We start from the raw sequence: 19,500 nt of genomic DNA, 5'->3' as shown, positions 1-19,500 counted from the left end.
GGTAATGTAACAAAAGAACACTCCTTTTGGAAGTAAAACTATAGAAAACTCCTTTAAACCACTGCAAAAAAAAGAACTGTGCATGCTTGCTGGATTAAAAGTAGCTTCAGCAAAAATTTCTTAATTCCCGAAATGAAACCCAGCTGAGATTAGTAGATTCACACCGTATACATCAAAAAACATTAAGACAGCCATTTGCAATAGCAGCTCTTCTAAATCTTAGAAGCCATATCTGTGCACAACATTTCTGCTCAGCATTACTATTTTGGGGTACCCGACAATACGTTGTTTGATAGATTCCACAAGATACCAAAACATTTGGGGATTCTAAATGAGCATATGAAACTTCATGATTTATACAAAATTTTTATTACCAGTGTATGCTTGCATTTGTCCAGAACACTCAAGCTGGTTTTTATGCTGGTTCCCCAAATACTGATCAATGTGCCAAAGACCAACTTCAGTCCACATGGAAATATCAATCCAACTTCCCTAACCTAGCTTCAGATTGAGGTAAACCGCTTATTTCACCCTACTTGTGTTGAAGTATTAGGGTGGATTTCTCACCCAATCTCTCCTCACAGGACCCAAACAATGCCTTACTTCATGTAAATGGAACTATGGCTTTACCTTTCAACCGAAAGATGGTCCAACAGTGTTCTCACACTCCTCCTGTACACCAAGTTAATTCTGTAAGAAGTATGCCATCTACTGATGCACTATTTACTATACCGGTCTTCAAGCAACCACTGACCAAGACCAATGTTAGCTGAAAAGAAAAATAATATTCCATGAATTTAAAAGAAATAACAGTGCTCCTGAAGCCAGTGAAATGTGTTTTATTTTAAGCCACTGCTAAAACAAGGACAAATTTAGTGCAACCTGGAGTTCATAATCTGAAAACTGAATATAGTTAAATTACTAAAATGGCAAAACTCGTCACCATTATACAGTACAAGACCTTCATATTCATTGAGTACAGTTACATAAACATTTATTCAAACTGCTTTTGGTATACAATTGCATCACTAACTGGGCTGTGAATTACTGCAACACTGCACAAATAAGCAGCAGTTCCAGCAAATTATAATAAATTTTAGTATTAAATACTATTCAGACATTACAACAGAACAAAGGCCCTCTAATACTACAACTCCAGCTATACAACAGGAATGTACAAAGATGGTACAAAATAAAGTGACTACAGTGGCTGGGCTCTGTACTTGCGTCTTCAGAGCTCAAGTACAGCAAACGCTCGACAGTAGTGGCTCTTGCTGAAAAATCAAAATTCTTACATTGAAATCATTCCTGAATCTTGTAAATCAATTGTGTAAAACTACAGGGGGTTGTGCTGGTGACAGTGTTTACTACTTACTGTGTTCCCATCTCCAACCGTAAGTGTCTCTTTATAGAAAAGGTCCCAGGCAAAGATACATTAGAAAATGAAACATTTAAAATCTGATACCATTTTTGATAGACCTCATTAGCCTCGGAATGTGGGCTGCTGAGATTTTGGTTTTGGTTGTTTTTAAAAAACCTTACACAATCTTTTAAAACTTAAGAACAAAGATACTACACAAATGGCATTTAAGTACATTGTCTTAGCTACTTCTTCACATTCTTACTTTGAGACAGCAAATCCTCTTTAATTTTAGCATCTAGGTCTGAGTTTTGTTTGGGTTTTATTTTAAGGCTTTATGCATACTTCTGTATTATTTATGTACATATTATTTATGTATTATTTATGTTCTGAATGCTTAAACCTGTTTTAAATATGGCCACTTTCAATTGTTAATTTCTAGAGGGACTAATTTCAAAGTGCTTTTTCTACAGAATCTCTCAACTCATCTGAACACTTCCATTTTTCAGAACACCGAATGTATTTATGAAGTGCTTGCAACAGAGTGTCTTCTGGAACCAGAACACCATTGTATACATTTCCCTCAACTTAAAAATTGAATTATGAGGTCAGGTTTCCCATACAGAAAAAATGCAAGATGAAACAAACTCTACCTTCCTACATTCGTTTACAAAGCACAGTTGTCTGGTTTAAATGGACCAAAATGTGGTCCTTCATATTTTTACACTTTTCATTTACATTTCTGTATTTGTGGTCAGGAGTTTTAAATGAACTCAGTAATAGCATAATTTAAGACTCGCATTAGCAAAAAAAACAGCTTCCACACTAATATGGCAGACAGCACCAGCTAGATACAGCCAGAATAAGGTTTCCCAAAAATTATTAAAATTACAAAATTATAACAATTTTGCCAGGCTAGTTTAACACTCTCCCAATTTTGACACCCAAGGAGAAAAGTCAAACCACCCAGAACAAGCTTTAAACAATTTTTAGAGAAAACTGGTTTGGTTTAATGAAAAAATAAAAAGTATTTTCTAACACGTTTTTCCCATGTAAATTTGGAAACTATGCCACCTCCCTCAGAGGCTAATAAATCAATTTCTTCCTTCATATAACACTAACTGATGTGATATATTTGATCCAGTCTGAAAACAAGATTCCATTTATAAAAATTATTTTTAATACAGTTATTGCCTACTTCACTTTTTGAACAGTTCTAAGTTCTGGGGATCACACAATCTGCTGCTGTTCTCCAGAGAATTAAAAAGAAAAACCACTTCACCAAGTTTATAAAATCCAACACATTGTATGAATCAGTTAAAAAATGGGTGTTCCTGTGGTGTTCTTTTGTTGGGGCTTTTTTCTAACGTACGGCTTTGTACATCTGCACGGCCTTCAGGATCTTTCTCTGGTTTTGGACATATACACAAACACTGTACTAGTACTACTGTATCCTCATGTCCTGAAATTCCACTTGGTGAGAATGCAAGGGTCCAAAACCCAGAGCAAAATTTAGTCCTGAGGCACTGCTTTTTTATTTTCCTGATAATTGAATTATATGGTAAATTTGTACAAGTACAGTATTTCTGCATTAAAGGGCAGAAGTTACAGCCAGAGTCTGGTTTCCAAATTTTGACTGAAACAACACTGAAAGTCAACCTTAAAAACCAAGGAAGGAAGAGGGGGGTAGATCCTAACAACTTTTGTACACCTTTTCAAAAATATGTGTTATCAGCCCCATCTTCCAAATGCAAGAATTAAGATGGCTTCTTCCCCCTAAACCGCTTTGGGCTATAGAGAAAACCAATTCCTGACACTTGGCATTATATTAGCTATAACAAGACAAAAGACCTTGCAATGGTTTTTTGTCTTTTTGTCAGATGGCATACGTAGAGCTTTCAATCCGTGAAATGATATATGAAGTGAGGTAATAATGAACATAACAGAATTTTAAATTAGTGGTAAAAATTTACATTATAAGTTCATTTTGGTGATATCTCATATACATACAGATACACACACATACATGTATAAGCATATGTGTATGTGCATATACAAAACCACTAAAAATCTTCAACTTTGTGAGAAAGGTGAACTTTGTGAGATCCAAGGCAGAAATCCATGACAAATGAGGCCTAAAACCAGGCAAGTGTCCATAAAAAGACCAGTGGAATGCCTTCCTGAATCACAAAGATATTGCAAGGAGAGTGCTCCTGAGTTTACCATTGTGACACCTCATAGTGATCTGGCAGATGGGAAATCAGAATTGTACATGTGCCATTAAATCTCATGAGTAGATTTAGAGATATTATCTCTCCTTGCTTCAGATCACAAGGTTGTGCACCATCAACATCATATTTTCCTACAAAAATGCTATTAAGATGCTTCTGTTCATCCAAAATAAGTAAGACTCCATGAATTTCTTTCAAGTGATACGAGTTTTGACATGGAAACCTTGCAATTACCAGCACGTGCCTTCTTCTCTCAAAGGATGTATTAAAAAAAAAAAAACAAAACAAAGCAAAACCCAAAAAGCATTTGCAAACCACAGGATATGTAAAGGTCCAGATTTCCCTTCAGAGAGAAAGGCAAGTCAGCAGCACTGCTGAGAAAACCAGATTAGACTGCTAAAAAGACTTGATTTTAAAGCGCCTTAAAAAAAATTCACTGAAGGTAGTTGAGAGAAAGCTATTTGCAAGATATTTCCCCTTTCTGTTTTAATCAGCTTTCTTTGCTAAACACCTAAGTGTTCACTGAGTAACAGAATTCTCTTTATTACTGCAAAGAAAATTCATATACGGAGGCTAAGAAATAAAGAATTAGACTAGTCAAAAAAGACAGCTAAAATCCTCAGAAGTTTCTGCTACTTTTAACATATCTACGTGAGAGGCCAATATACAAATTCTTCAACACAGAATCAATGTCATGAAAGCTCTTGCAGACAAAAAGCTGCAGTAAGAAATTTAGCAATTTAAACTTGACTGGCAAGCTTCAGGAACCTCGCTGAAGAGTTATGTATGAAACTATGCTCAGCAACCCACTCTGCCCTTCTACCAGAAGTTACAAGCTTTATAGTAGTCAACAACAGGGAACACGTATTTGCACCTCAACAGTTTCAGAGCAGACTCACACATCTTCACATAAAATTAAACTTTATACGAAGCCAGGCTGTATTAAGAGGCTATCTGGGCAGGTCATTTTCTTCCTGGCAATGGTGTCCTTGGGCACATAACACCTGGCCAATGTTGGTGATTTTTTCCACTGTCTGCAGCAAAGTATTCCAGACCAGATTCTTGCAGAACACCAGCGCTCCTAGTCCCACTGTGAATATAGCACACATACAAGTGGGAAAAAGAGCTAGCCTGGCACATCAGGAATCCTGAATATCATGTCTCAAAGACTGCGTCCTCTGAACTACTATCATAGACAAGGGATTTTTTTCATAAATATTTCAAGGTTCTGAACACAGCAGTAAATACAAGTTATGCATGGGTAGACAACACTGATTATGGACTGAATAAAGATACCATGTGCACAGTATTACAAAGCACAGCACAGCTATTTGGACTTTCACCTCAATGCCTTTTGAATGCTGACAATTACTTGAACATTTATTAGCTGAATTATACTTTACATCTCTGTGTTCTTCCTGTCTCCTTTCAAAAGAGGAATGAAGTGAAGACTGGTACATCTTTGGAGTTTTCAGATGTTTTCCAGAAGCCATCCAACCAAAGACTTATTTGGAGCTTGCTCTCCATCAGACGCCTTCTCTATCATTTCACAATATTTCAGCACAGCTTGCAAGAGATCTCCAACTTTCCAATCTCTTTCTCGCAGTCTTCTGGAAAGCTAAAGGGGAGACAGGGGAACACAAAGCAAAATATTTTGACCAGCACATCCTGATTAACAGTTACACAAGTTATTCTTGAAACGTTAGCTCAGAAGACATCAGTTGTAATGAGTTAATCATTATTCCCACATCTACGAAAACAAAAACTTCCGCAAGAATCTTTCTTTAGGGCAGTTTTCACAAAATTTTCTTCTGGAGGGAGCAACATTTTCAAATGATGTGGTGCCACAGGTATGAGGTCTGTGGTTCATCAAGACTGCAGAAAACAGGAAATTCTGAACACAAGATTAAGACATTTGCCACCCCTCCCATGCCAATAGTGCACATATAAAAAGACAAAACTCAGTCTTAATAAAAGGATGTGGATTTTCCTTTCATAACATATAGTGTGGTTTGGGTGACACAGATGCTACCCTCAATGAAAACAGTGTCTTCAGGGTTGGGAAATTATAACATCTTGAGGAAGAGGAAAAGGTGAGGGTTGAGTTAAACTACCACTTGGGAGCAGAGATCAGTGTAGCTGAAAACATTTTTTCTCCCAGGATCCAAGGAAAAAAAAAATAAAATCTTCCTTTGCTTATTTGTCAAGTTCAGCTTTATATGGAAGAAAGTCTACCATAAGATGAGGATGAATTTGCAAATTTGCCTAGGAGTAAAAAAACCCTTTTAGTTAAAAAACATATATAAATAAACAACAACAACAACAACAAAACAAAACTCCAACAACATCCACACAAACAAACTATTCTCTGTACCTTTCTGGACAAATGCCAGTGTTCCATTTAACGAACAAAATTTAGACATCCTACTTATCCTTTGGAACTGTAGAATTTTATTGCCCTTTATAGTCCCTACCATGACATGCTATGCATTAAGTTTAAAAACTGTCATAAACAACCTTCAGTGAAGGGGTGCTGGACGATGAGAAAATGAACACAAGCTGGCTTCAGTGTGTGCTCACAGGCCAGAAAGCCAACCGTATCCTGGGCTGCATCAAAAGGCTGCATGACCAGCAGGTTGAAGGAGGTGATCCTGCCCCTCTGCTCTCGTGAGACCTCACTTGCAGTATTGCGTGCAGTTCTGGTGTCCTCAACATAAAAAGGACATGGAACTGTTGGAACAAGTCCAGAGGAGGGCCACGAGGATGATCAGGGGACTGGAGCACCTCCCCTATGAAGACACAATGAGAAAGTTGGGGCTGTTCCGCCTGGAGAAGAGAAGGCTGCGTGGAGACCTCATAGCAGCCTTCCAGTATCTGAAGGGGGCCTACAAGGCTGCTGGGGAGGGACTCTTCATTAGGGACTGTAGTGATAGGACAAGGGGTAATGAGTCTAAACTTAAACAGGGGAAGTTCAGGTTAGATATAAGTAAGAAGTTCTTTACTGTGAGGGTGGTGAGCCACAGGAATGGGTACTCCAAAGAACTGGTAATTGCTCCATCCCTGGCAGTGTTCAAGGCCAGGCTGGACAGGGCCTTGGGTGACATGGTCCAGGGTGAGGAATTCCTGCCCATGGCAGGGGGGTTGGAACTAGATGATCTCAAGGTCCTTTCCAACCCTAACCATCCTATGATTCTAGGAGATCTATTAGGTTGCAATATGAAATTCCATTAAAAAAGTGAAAAGGAAGACAATCTCTGTTTGCCTTTTCACTTCCGCAATGTTGCGGCTGCAATAAGGCAGCTGACAAAAATGTGGACATGAAAACATGCATAAAACAACTAATGTTTTGAGCAAACAATTAACTTGGATGAACAAAAAAGATTCTCTCTAATCTTGAGTACAATGTATCCTGAACACTTTTCTTGAGTGACAAAAACACGTTTTCTATATAAAAGGAGACTCAAATCTGTAGTTATTTTTGTGAATTTGAGAACAGAGCACAAAAAGTAAGTTTTAAAGAATAAAGCAGGCAATTTTGTCAGTAGTTGGTTATAGAAGAATAGCCATTTTTCTTATGCCAGATGCAAGTCTAGCTAATGTCCAAAGACCTTCTTCAGCAAATACAGTATAAAACTTCTGTCCAAAGAAGAAGATACCATCATGGTCAGATGACAGAGCTGGCATCTGGCTTTACGAATCCTTATATTTTAATTTGGAGTTCAAAGTTCATTCCTACTATTTTTTTAGCTGACCAATCTGTTTCTTACTGACAAATGAAATACTGGGGTTTACTCAAAACAGACACCAGAAATCCTAAAACATCTAGATAAGGTCTGATTAAAAACTGCATATATATGTTTTTTTAATCTGGACACTTACATATCCACCCTGCCAGGCTTCCCAAAGAAGTTTCTAATTTACTGGTTCCTTGTTCTAGCTTTTTTTTTTTGTTTCATACATAGGTAGGTAAGTTCTTCCTTCTGTCTTGCTGAGAATAACATGTATCCTTAAGTAAGAGTTCATACCCACTTGCAGCAAGCAGTACTTTGCCCAATACATGCTAGGGGTATTTTTGCCTTATCAATCAGCCAACACAAGCCTTTCCTCCCTTCTAGAACCCACTAACTGCTTTCAGTGAAAGTTACTGTTTTCAACGTGATCTAAAGCCCAGGTCTGCTCCCCACGTAACTGAGGTACTTACTAAAGTACCTATGAGATGACCAAAACCCCATCGCTGGAGAGAAACCAGTAAATCGAGGTCAGTTCAGTTTTCTGCTGGGCTGCAGTGCCCTCTGGAGGTGCTTGTCTACCTTCACAAGTGACAGAACTGAATGACTATTCCCAACATAAAATCCTCAATTTGGGTCAGAGATGATTCTAATTAGGAAATGGGATGGAATAAAATCCAGGTTATCTTTCCCTGCCACCCGGAAGGGCAGGGAACAACAAGATTCCAATTCATTTTAACATAATGCATTTGGAGAACTAAAAATTAATCCATAAACCTAAGTGAATCAATTAACTATTGTAACATTCTCAGGATAGCATGACTACTACGTGCTTGAAGTTCTTCTGTTTTATCCTTATGTGTCAGCTCAATATCTATTTATGACAGAAGTACAAAAATATTATAATTTTTTAGGAGTGCATAAATAATAGACACTGCTATTTTCTACAACGCTTATCTCAGTATATGAAAGCAGATACAGTGGCGTTCAGATACACAATCACCTAGTAACATCTTTCCTGCTTATCTTCAGGCACTGGGTCAAACAGTAGCATCATAGTTTTGAATTCTACTAAGACACAGCTGGCAGAAGAATGAGAGACTCAAGAAAAAAAATAAAAAAAAAGAGCCACCTGCCATCTGTTTTTTGTCCTACATGTTATGTTGCAGTGTAAGATACAGGTCAGTCTCTCATACACACACACAAAGGAGATTACTACTAACACTTGTGGGTCCCACCACTATTTCGCCCAAGTATTTGCAATGCTGCAATTCACATATGACAAGCATGAAATAGATTAATCGATCTCCAAAAGACTGCAAAATGAACTCATGAGGTCAGAATGAGTGTAGCCACTAAACCAAACCCATTTACATCAAAAGAACTTCAGAGAATGCTGAGCAGGCATGTGATAATAGAAAAGTGAAGTATTTTCTTCTTCATGTTAAGACATTTACAAAATGCAACAGGAAAGGAACAAATGAACACAAGCACGAAACCAGAAATTTCAAATAAAAACAGAAATGGAGAAAAGTATTCTCAAAACTAAAATTCAAGTTTATGAAAGCATGAACTTCACTCTGCTAGAACTTATTTACAACAAAACATATTTCTGAAATAATTCTAAATCAAACATAACAGCCTCCAGAAAAGGAGCACAGAGTATAAATTTCAACTTGCCCAAAACACATTTCCCAATTTTGAGTTATTTTAAATAAGAATGCAAGACTTCCTACTCTTGAGATCAAATACATATAGCACATATATAGGCAAAAGAAAAACAAAGCCAGCATAGCCAGCATTATTCTTCCGGGCTAGAAAGGGAGAAGCCACTCCTAGGAAAGTTCAGCCCAGGTATGATCTGGACTGACCTCTAGGCACTTTTCACACTCTTTAACACAAGTCTATGGTGACTAAGCACCACAGGTGCACACACTAATCTAAGTTTGGGAGTCTGTTTTGTCATACTGACCTCTGCTTCCCAATCACTTCCCTTTTCTCCAGAAACGATGATCTGATCTTTGGAAAGGACCAAGTTGAAGACTCAAGGCTAAATTTCGGAACCAAGAACAAGCTTTACCTTCCTTATCATAGAATCATAGGATGGTTAGGGTTGGAAAGGACCTTAAGATCATCTAGTTCCAACCCACCTGCCATGGGCAGGGACACCTTACGCTAAATCATATCACCCAAGGTTCTGTCTAACCTGGCCTTGAACACTGCCAGGGGTGGAGCATTCACAACCTCCCTGGGCAACCCATTCCAGTGCCTAACCACCCTAACAGGAAAGAACTTCTTACTTATATTTAATCTGAACTTCCCCTGTTTAAGTTTAAACTCATTACCCCTTGTCCTATCACTACTGTCCCTAATAGAGGGTCTCTCCCCAGCATCCTTAAGGCCCCCTTCAGATATTGGAAGGCTGCTATGAGGTCTCCACGCAGCCTTCTCTTCTCCAGGCTGAACAGCCCCAACTTTCTCATTGTGTCTTCATAGGGGAGGTGCTCCAGTCCCCTGATCATCCTCGTGGCCCTTCTCTGGACTTGTTCCAACAGTTCCATGTCCTTTTTATGTTGAGGACACCAGAACTGCACACAATACTCCAAAGTGAGGTCTCACAAGAGCAGAGTAGAGGGGCAGGATCACCTCCTTCGACCTGCTGGTCACACTCCTTTTGATGCAGCCCAGGATATAATTGGCTTTCTGGGCTGTGAGCGCAGTTCTTATTTACTAAAAACACACTAATGGCATTACATTAACATTTCATTACCAGGCCACAAAATAAGAGTCTTTTGATAATTTATCATTCCTATTGACCTCATCATTAGAGGCAATACCTATGTATCTTTTAAGTTAGCCTTTCAGTATCCAGGTAATGTTAAAATAACTCCATAGTAGAAGATTTAAAAAAAAAAATAGGTCAAATGCAATAAATGCCATATTGTCATGTCATGTGCAGTTTGGTGTGGAGCCACAAAGGAATAATTTTTATGATTTATAGGAATAAGATGTTTCTCTATGTTTGTGATGGAAATACTCAGGTTAGTACACGTACCAAAATACTGACCCTCCCCAAATTGCTAAAGCCTAATTCTTTAAACTTCTGCTTTCTCTTTGGTCACATATTCAATTCCACCTATAAAGCCAAATAAAGGCACCTAAAAATTAAATTGAACCTTCTTTTGTAATAGCTTTGGTTGTAGTTCCTTCCAGAATAAAAACATATGTAATATTTAATTAGAATCTAATTTTTTTCTGATAAGGAAACATGCATTTGCTAGTAAAAAAACCTGAGGCAGAACATATTAAGCTAGAAATTCATTTGCATGACAAAGTTCTCAGATTCAATTTATATGTCATTAAATACTAAGTTAAAAAATGCTGGGGGGGGAGAAATGTGTTTTTCACTAAACAAAAATGCTGTAATTGTATCCTATTTGGAGTAAAACAAGGAAAACAACTTATTTCACAAGTTAACTCATCTTTGATTAATGCTGGTTTATGTATGGTATATGCTAGACCGGCTGCTCAACTTTGACATCTCATGGTTTAAAGAATGATTTACCTCAACAGTGGTATCTCACTATTAATGAGTGGCAAATAAAGTAGGAGCAGCTGGTGTACCACAGCAAATAGAAATGAAGCTAATTCTTCCCCACCACCCATCAAACCCAAGTACTTACGAAGGCAAATTCCCTTGTAGCAGTGTCATGAAAGTGAAGATTGGACACCTCTGTTTCAGAAGCTGCCAGCCACTGAAGTGCTGCTCTGAGCTGGGGGTCTACTAGATTTGGTTCCAGATCAATATTCGCTACTGCTAAAGTCTTCCGTATTTGCTCCAAACCTAGTATTAAAAATACAATCATCAAATCTATAGCTTCAAGTTTTTTCAAAAGTCTCTGTAGTTAGTGTTTAGAGTATGTTATCTTAAAAATCTTGATTTAGTACACACAGATAATATGAAAGAAAAACATCAAGTTGATTTGAAGTGTTTCTGTACTTTCACATACTGTTTATCATACAAGCGCATGCACACACAGCTGAGGATTAAAAGACATCTAAACTTAACACATATTCCAAAGTACAAGGAATCTAAAACAGCCCTTCATAAACTGAACAGCAATGTCTCTCACATTGTCCATCACTCATTTCCATTTCCAACCACTATTTTTTGCTATGCCTTCATCTAATAATTTTTTTGTTAAAGCGTGTATTTCAGAATTCCTTCCTGTACAGCAGACTGATCAGACTGCCTCCAAGTCATACAGTGCTCGTTTTTACTGAGGCATATCCAATTTTTTCCATGCTTCCTTTACAGCTTAAGTTCCAAAACCAAACACAGTATTGAAAGAACAGTTGCATTAGTAACACAGAGAAAACTATCATCTTCCATTCCCACACCGAATTTTTGTATCCAGCTACCTCAGTAATCCTTTATCACACTCTCAGAATCAACTAAGCATATACGCAGTGCTCTCCAAGTTGTTTTAGAAGTCTCTTCTTCTGGACTTAACTCTCTAGAAACAAGGAATTTTATGTTCGCAATAAAAACATACGTTCATGTGCAGTTTACCTCAATCTCACTACTCTTCCAATCAAGCTTATGAAAACTGATGCATACAATGTATCCAGTCCTAACTGGCAAAGTTAAGCAAGATGAAAGATTCCCCCAGGGAGGTGAAAAATAAAACAGTCTAGTGGAACAGTCAACATAAGTGTGCTTTCGGATGATAACACTATTTTTCTAGGACCCCCAAAATCTTACATCTTTATAGCAGAAAGAACCAAGTATTAAAAATTTAATGGCACTTAATGGATGGAAAGCATTGTGGTAATGTTTGACTGGGAAATTTTTATGTGTTTATAAAACAGATGTACATTTGGCAATAAGAAGGCTTTGTTTCAAATTCTTTAGGGAACAACGTGCAGTCAGTTTAGAAAAAGACAGACATTTCCAGGTATTATATGAACAGAGCTTACAAATGTGCAAGCCTAGGTATGCAAATTTTCCACCTATAATATTCTTTAAATGGTCCAACAATGAAAGTAAGAGAAACAGTCTTTTCAAAACAGTAGTGAGATGGTGAAGAAATTAAACTGGAAAAAATTCACTAGAAATTCCTTAATAGAAAATATAGTATATAAAGCAGTCTGCTGCACTCCAGGAGACACCTAAACTGTGTAAAGAAATAAAATCAAGTGCTATTTTAATCACACAACTTGAACACTTGAGATTCTACAGGTTTTTTGAGACCAAAAGAAAGGAATAGTATATTGATAACCTGAATGAAACCTACAAAGCCCCCCCAAAAAATAATTTTAATTATTTGGAGGAAGAAATGACTCAAAAAAAATAGTTTTATTTCATTATAACCTTATAGTCAGATCTAATTTTTAAAAAAATAAAATTAAGACATGAGATTCACTTCTATACATTTAATCAGAAGCTTGAAAAAAAGAAGAAAAAAAAGAGGAGAAAAAAAAACCCTGAAAAACAAAAGAAAGAACCCTGAAAAACTAAAGAAAGAACCACTTTCTACTTACAGCAAGATTAAAGATGTACAACATGGCTGAATACCTTCTGTAAAGAGGATAGCAGAGGTTTCTTGAAACACTTATCTTTAGAATATACCCAATACAATGAAAAGCTGTCACAACTTGCTCTAACACCTGCTCATCTTTAAATCAGCCTCATAGACTCTGTATTCAGGCTGTTCCCATTTGAATCAACAACCTCTGGCACATCAGTCAGACCAGAACCAGTGCAGACATCTTCTATGAACCAGAAAGCTGTAACAAGATTCTGGACAGGCCCATATATATATACTAAAACAAAAGAGATTATAGAAAATGTACCAAATCCAAGGTTTTTATTGTTTTTCATGACTCCTCTCCCAAGGTTAATACAGTCACTTTGAATCACTTCTTCAGTATCTCAAACATAACCATGAAGATGCATTGCCATGGCTCCTTATCAGATATTTTACAAATAAGTTATTCTATGCATACGAATTTACACTTTCAACAAGATGATCAGAGTTTACTACCTTATACTAATAAGCAAAGTGTGAGCATCAGAGACTAGCATTTCCCAAAGGCTGTCAATTTCAGTGCATTAAGAGCTGCATGTAGGGCATTTATCTAAGAATATATAGGAATATATACAAGAATATACTTGACTGACATGCATTATGATAAATACAGATAACAGGATTGTCACCTGGATTTGGAGACTATAGAAGCAAGGAATTAATAAAATAATTAATGTAGAGTGCACAGGTCAAGAACAGCATGATATGCTGGAATTGACATTACCTTCTACAGCATCCTTGGAGTCTTCATCTTTATCTTCTGTTCCATCACTATTTTTAAAATAGAACATAAATATGAATGCAATTGAATATATGCACAATAAAGGCAGTCAATCCTAAGACTGTAATGAAAGTTTAAGGACAAGAAGATCATGAAAGAATTAAGAAGTGATCATGAAAAGAAGCCTTGCTTCTCACACCATTTCATGTTGGAATTAGATTTATCATCAACTTCACAAGATTTGCTCTTAGGGGAAAAAGGGAGAAGAGAGAAACAAGAGAAGGGTATTACAAAGGACTGCAATATAAAGGTGCTTAAAAATAAGAAGAAAATGTACTTATTTATTAAGGAGGACAGTTTAGTTTTGCTTCATATGTGAAAAGGCTGAGCCATCTTATGTCACAGGTCTAGGTTATTCAAAGCTGTAAGTGTTCTACCAAAATCAATTACCAAGCAATTTTGAAAATTTCCACAAGGAAAAATCAGAAATCCTGTAGGAAGCAAGCTCTAGTTGGCATGAAAAAGCATATCTAAAGACTTGTAAAACTGCAAGCAAGAGCATGCACAAAAGGGACCTTTCATTTTGCAAGCAGAACACATTCATCAGTTTAGCAGAGCAAAATTTAACCATTCAGTATAGATTAATTAATGAAAAAATCATATTGCGATTACATGAGAAGAGTCTGAATAATTTATCAGCATTAAAAAATGCATATTTTTATTTTTCAAAATGATGATTTCATGCATTAATTATGAGGAACCCATCTGGTTTATATTTCTCAACTCAACCAACCTGTCTGATGTTGGAAAGGATAAATTCTCCTCATACATATCCCCTTCTAAACCAAGACTGCTCCAGCTACTGCTGTTACCATTACTGCCAGGAGAAGAAGAGAACACAGCTGAACTAGAAAAGAACAATAGCTCAAACTACAACTTTCATTTTCCTTAGAGCTGTTTTGTCAAGACGCTTAATGAAAAAGCACTGAAACTTCCTGAACAGGTTTGCTGAACAGAGTACAAACATGACTGTCAGTGCTATTCAAGGCAGCAATATGCGCAATAATGCAAAACTGGTAAGTTTCAGTACACAGGTGGAAGCATTCATCTGCACTCATTAATTTTCCAGATCAGTGCTAGCAGTAATTCTGTCGTCAGATCTAAGCACATTACTCGCTATTTATACAAGCCCAACAATTTCAATATGATTACTCACAGGAATATGCATTGCAACTATAATATTTGCTTAAGGACTAAGAGTTCATAAAATTATACATTGTGAAGACAACTGCCCAAGTAACACCCTCCCATTAGCATTCCAAAATTCCAGCAGTGATCTCCAACAGCCTGATGAGAAGAAATTCTTACAACAAATTTTTTTAATTGTGAAATTGTTCTACAAGCTTGATCTTTTAAAAATAGGGGGGATTTACACATCAGAAAAAACAATACTGAAAAGATATATATATATTGTGTATGCGGGAACTGTAACTCAAATAATCTGCTTTGAGATTCTGCATTATACACACACAGTCAAAGGCAAGAAGCCTCTGCTCTGAATTATAACCTAACCTGGATGCTCTGATTCACCCAACAGAAAAGCTTCTGTCTGTGCCTATACTTACACATTAACTGTAGAGAAACCGTAAGGCCATGTTATTTCTAACTAACATTAGGCATTCCCCTGCATAACCAACTTTACCAAGAGAACTTTCCTGTTTCCATTCAAATGGAACTGCAGAGATCATGCTTTGGTAACTCTTTCCAAGCTGTCTTGGTCTCTTGTTTACACACAGTTTAATCCTCTGTGAAGCACTGAAGTACAATTTTTATATCGATCTCAGGTGCAGAGGGCATGTACTGTTTCAACAGAGCTACTACAAAAAAAAAAAATGTCTTTTTTTCCCCCCTGACATAAAGCAAAGCAAGGTAAATTGTACTGGACCACTGAAGCTTGTATTGTTGTGTTGTTTTCTGCGGATTATGATCCCATGTTCCAAAACAATTTCGGCTATCACTAATGGAATCTCTAGGTTTACTATTATGAAGATAATTTCAAAATGTCAGCTAAAGGAGTTGCAAATACCAGTATGCACTGAATACTGCAAACAGCCTGGAAAGTACTGGGGGAAAGGAAAACAAAACTTGCTTAATGTCTACACCACCGCTTAATTATATTGTACCAGCACTAAAAACAAATTGGTCTGCTGATACCTAGTACCTCAAAGATGGTAACAAGCAAGACTGCTGACAGATTCTTAGACACAAGGAAGCCACTTGCATTAAGGAATAGCTGCCAGGGGAACAATGCTACCCGATAATACATTTAAATGTTTCAAATTGACATGGTTTACATATAATCAGCACAGTATTTTTCTAAACAGATGGTCCTAACCTTAGAGGGAGAAGGAGGGAAGGAGAGGAGGGAACAAAACAAAACCAACAACAAACCCCAAAATGTTCAACATACTGAACGCCCCCTCTATGATTGAATGGCATTTTCCTGTTTAATAAAACAATCTATGGCAAAAAGAGGAAATAAAAGAAGTAAATCTTCATCACAGCCACGCAATTTTTTATTTTCTTAGATGATAACAGTTTTCCATAAATGGTTGTGCTGTTTTTGGCTGCTGTAGAGTTGATTTTCTTCACAGTAGCTGATATGGGGCTGTGTTTTGGATTTGTGCTGAAAACAGTGTTGACACAGGGATGTTTTCGTTATTGCTGAGCAGTGCATACATAGAGTTAAAGGCCCCTTCTGCTCCTCACACCCTCCCACTAGCAAGTAGGCTGGGGGTGCACAAGGAGTTGGAGAGGCCACAGCCAGGAGCAGCTGACCCCAACTGACCCAAGTGATATTCCATATTATGTGATGTCATGCTCAGCACACAGTGCTAAGAAAAAAAGGGGAAAAACAAGGGAAGGTGGGACATTTGGAGTGATGGTGTTTGTCTTCCCAAGTACCCCTTAAGCATGATGAAGCCCTGCTTTCCTGAAGATGACTGAACATCTGCCTGACCATGGGAAGTGGTGAATGCATTCCTTGCTTTTGTTTGCATGTGCAGCTTTTACTCTATCCTATTACACTCTTTTTTCTCAGCCCACAAGTTTTCTCACTTCTACTCTTCCAATTCCCCCATCCCATGGTGGAGTGAGCCAGCAGCTGTGCTGGGGCTTAGTTGGCAGCCGAGGTTAAACCACACAATGGTGTTATTACTGAGTCTTCTTTTGTTACAGGTCTCCCCTCACCCAGTATCTTTTTACTCAGGGCAGTAATCCCAGCTCCTGTCACTGCTAAACCTTAGCAACACAAGTGAATACATGTGCTGCTACCGATTCACAGCTAGTTTTGTACAACTAGCTAATTGGTGCATGCCAGTTTCTTCTGTTAACACCATGCTATCTGAATTATGCCTCCCCTTCTCTAAGTAAAATGCTAATTAACGTCATTCCTCTTCTAATGAGACATAAGATTTTCTGGCACAATAATCACCTTATTTTCATTTAAATACGTTTTGGGGATGATAAGCAAAGAACAAATGGGCATTAAAGTGATTTTTTTATACTTTTTCTTTTCCCTATCATCACCTAACCTTTATGTTACTCAGTATTTCTAACTGCCAATATGTTGAATATTCTTCCCGATAGCCTAAATTATTTCCTCATGTACAGCTAACTTATTTTCAGTCATTCAACAGATATGTTTCATTGAAATAACTTTAAGGCAATGTATTTTCTTACAAAATTATTCAGTTATGTAAATGATAAATTACAGCAGTGGTTTGATTAAAATATTTAGTTAAGCAAAACTAAAAATACTGTAGACACTTAAGCACGCAGTTTCACTTTGGTGCCAAATAACCTATCCGTACATTACATAATGAAGCATATGTCCCATATTTTCTTTAATTTCAGTAATGCTGGAAGTACTAACTAAAAAGAAAAAAAGTTCTCCATTTCTGCTATTCTTCAACAAAAATGCTGAACTTTTTACAGTAACATAAGTGGTATAACATAAGTGGTATATCAATTAAATAATCTTAAATTCACTCATTCCTTATATATTCCTTACACAGAAATTCAGACCGCAACTCACCATGCAATTTTCCCTGGCAATAGGGAGAAACACTGGAGCTTTTTACAATTCCCATTCTAATCTTTGTTAGTTTTCCAACTGCCAGGGGAAATGTAGTGAGAAGCTCTGTGGAAAAATTTACTACCTTAACACTTAAATTCCAGTATTAGACACCTGTAAGCTCATGGTTAGTACATAAATACTCCCCCAGTATCAGTTAGAACAGGTTACAAATTCAAGTCCCAAGAAAGAAAAACCTATGTTCAAGCTCCTTGTGCAAATTAAGCTCTTATTACTTGCTTTCAAGAACAGATGAATTTACATAAAACATTCTCAATGATGAAGTTTTAGTATTTCCAAGCCCAATTTACGAAAAGTACATTTAAGTTGTATTTAACACATGATGGCTGTGTTTTGCTAATCTTTTGCTAATACCTAAATTATATATGAGCAGTTTTACTTGATGTTGACTCCTTGACATCAATGACGATGTACACTCCACGTATTTTTTAGAGTGTATAGTATGAACATTCATGGGTAACAACATTTTGTAGGAAAACACAAACATACTATTAGAGCCATTTTTAATAAAAAACTCTGTGTTGAAGACAAAATAATCTCTTCTCCTCCAAGCCCCAGAAGAAAACCACCTGATGTGAGGTTATCTGATGTCAAGATAACTGTTTAACTACACTAACTCACCTGTCACTGAGATGAAGAAAACTGCTGCTCTCATCAGGATGTTCATCTTCAAAACTTAGATTGGACCAACTCCCAGTGCTATCATCACCAATACTAAGACTCATCTGCTGGCTAACAATAGATTCAACAGAGTGAAATCCTTCTCTTCCAGCAGAGCTAAACAAAAATTTAAGACAAAAACATCACTGCATTTCATGCCAATCTGTGTTAGTTCATTTAGAGTAATTTAACACCATTTCAAACATCAAACTCCAAGAAAAAAGAAAAAGGGTGTGTGTGATTAATTTGTACCCTATTCTCAACACAAGAAGCGGAGCAAGCAAATGTATCTGCAATTTCAACAAACTTAGGTCAGGGATTGCTACTTGGAATTCCTTCACCAGAAGACAAAGGGAGCAGAAAAATAATTCTCTCATTTGGAAGATTTTTTGCTATAAAGCACAGAAGGCATTGTAGGCTTACAGACTGTATAACAAGGAACACTTTTCAAACAGAAAATTTACCATTACGGAACTTGCTCACCATAGGACAGTTTGGCGATTTCCCCCTGCCAGCTTTTGGTACAACCTCCCTCTCTCCCTCTTCCTCTCCCCCCTGCCCCGCCTCCCCCCCCCCCATTTATTTACATTATACCAGCACTAGCAGCAGTTCTTTTCACCACACAAGGCAGCTTCTCAGGAAACATTTGCATTACATACCATACATTAGATGACAATGTAAGAAACATAACAGTATCAATTTGAACCCTGCATCCCCACAAGAAGGAAGTGCAGCAGGAGGGCCAGGAGACCTCCTTGGATGGATAAGGAGATCCTAAGGAAAATTCAATTGAAAAAGGAGGCTTGTAATAAGTGGAAGCAAGGACAGGTGGCATGGGAAGAGTACAGGGATATTGTCCGAGAAGCTAGGGACCAGGCTAGGAAAGCTAAGGCTCAGTTAGAATTAAACTTGGCTAGAGGTATTAAAGATAACAGGAAGGGATTCTACAGGTACATAGCAAATAAAAAACAGACTAGGGAGAATGAAGGCCCCCACAGGAAGCTCTCGGGAGAACTGGCTACACAGGATTTGGAGAAGGCTGAGGTTCTGAAT

The 19,500-nt window shown here is 37.4% G+C and overlaps 1 protein-coding gene across 3 annotated transcripts in view; it reads right to left on the bottom strand.

Annotated features, from left to right (window-relative positions):
- Positions 1-823: 823 nt before the first annotated feature.
- AKAP11 (A-kinase anchoring protein 11) overlaps positions 824-19,500 on the bottom strand; it is a 46,169-nt gene continuing 27,492 nt past the window's right edge. For 2 of the 3 annotated variants that reach the window (XM_061457289.1, XM_061457292.1), the window contains 5 exons: positions 18,409-18,564; positions 14,425-14,508; positions 13,635-13,681; positions 11,003-11,163; positions 824-5,209 (listed from right to left, as the gene is read on the bottom strand). In XM_061457289.1, the coding sequence (XP_061313273.1) occupies positions 5,063-5,209; positions 11,003-11,163; positions 13,635-13,681; positions 14,425-14,508; positions 18,409-18,564 (595 nt within the window). In that variant the 3' untranslated portion in view covers positions 824-5,062. The remainder of the gene's footprint in view (positions 5,210-11,002; positions 11,164-13,634; positions 13,682-14,424; positions 14,509-18,408; positions 18,565-19,500) is intronic. The other variant, XM_061457291.1, reaches the window with a different exon arrangement.

This window comes from Pezoporus flaviventris, unplaced genomic scaffold (genome assembly GCF_033815535.1).
Source record: "Pezoporus flaviventris isolate CSIRO_AGI_PZ_B2104156 unplaced genomic scaffold, CSIRO_AGI_Pfla_v1 ptg000025l, whole genome shotgun sequence".
Classification (NCBI taxonomy): domain Eukaryota; kingdom Metazoa; phylum Chordata; class Aves; order Psittaciformes; family Psittacidae; genus Pezoporus; species Pezoporus flaviventris.
Note: the sequence above shows the minus strand (reverse complement) of the source record. Positions and strands in the feature narration are given on the sequence as shown.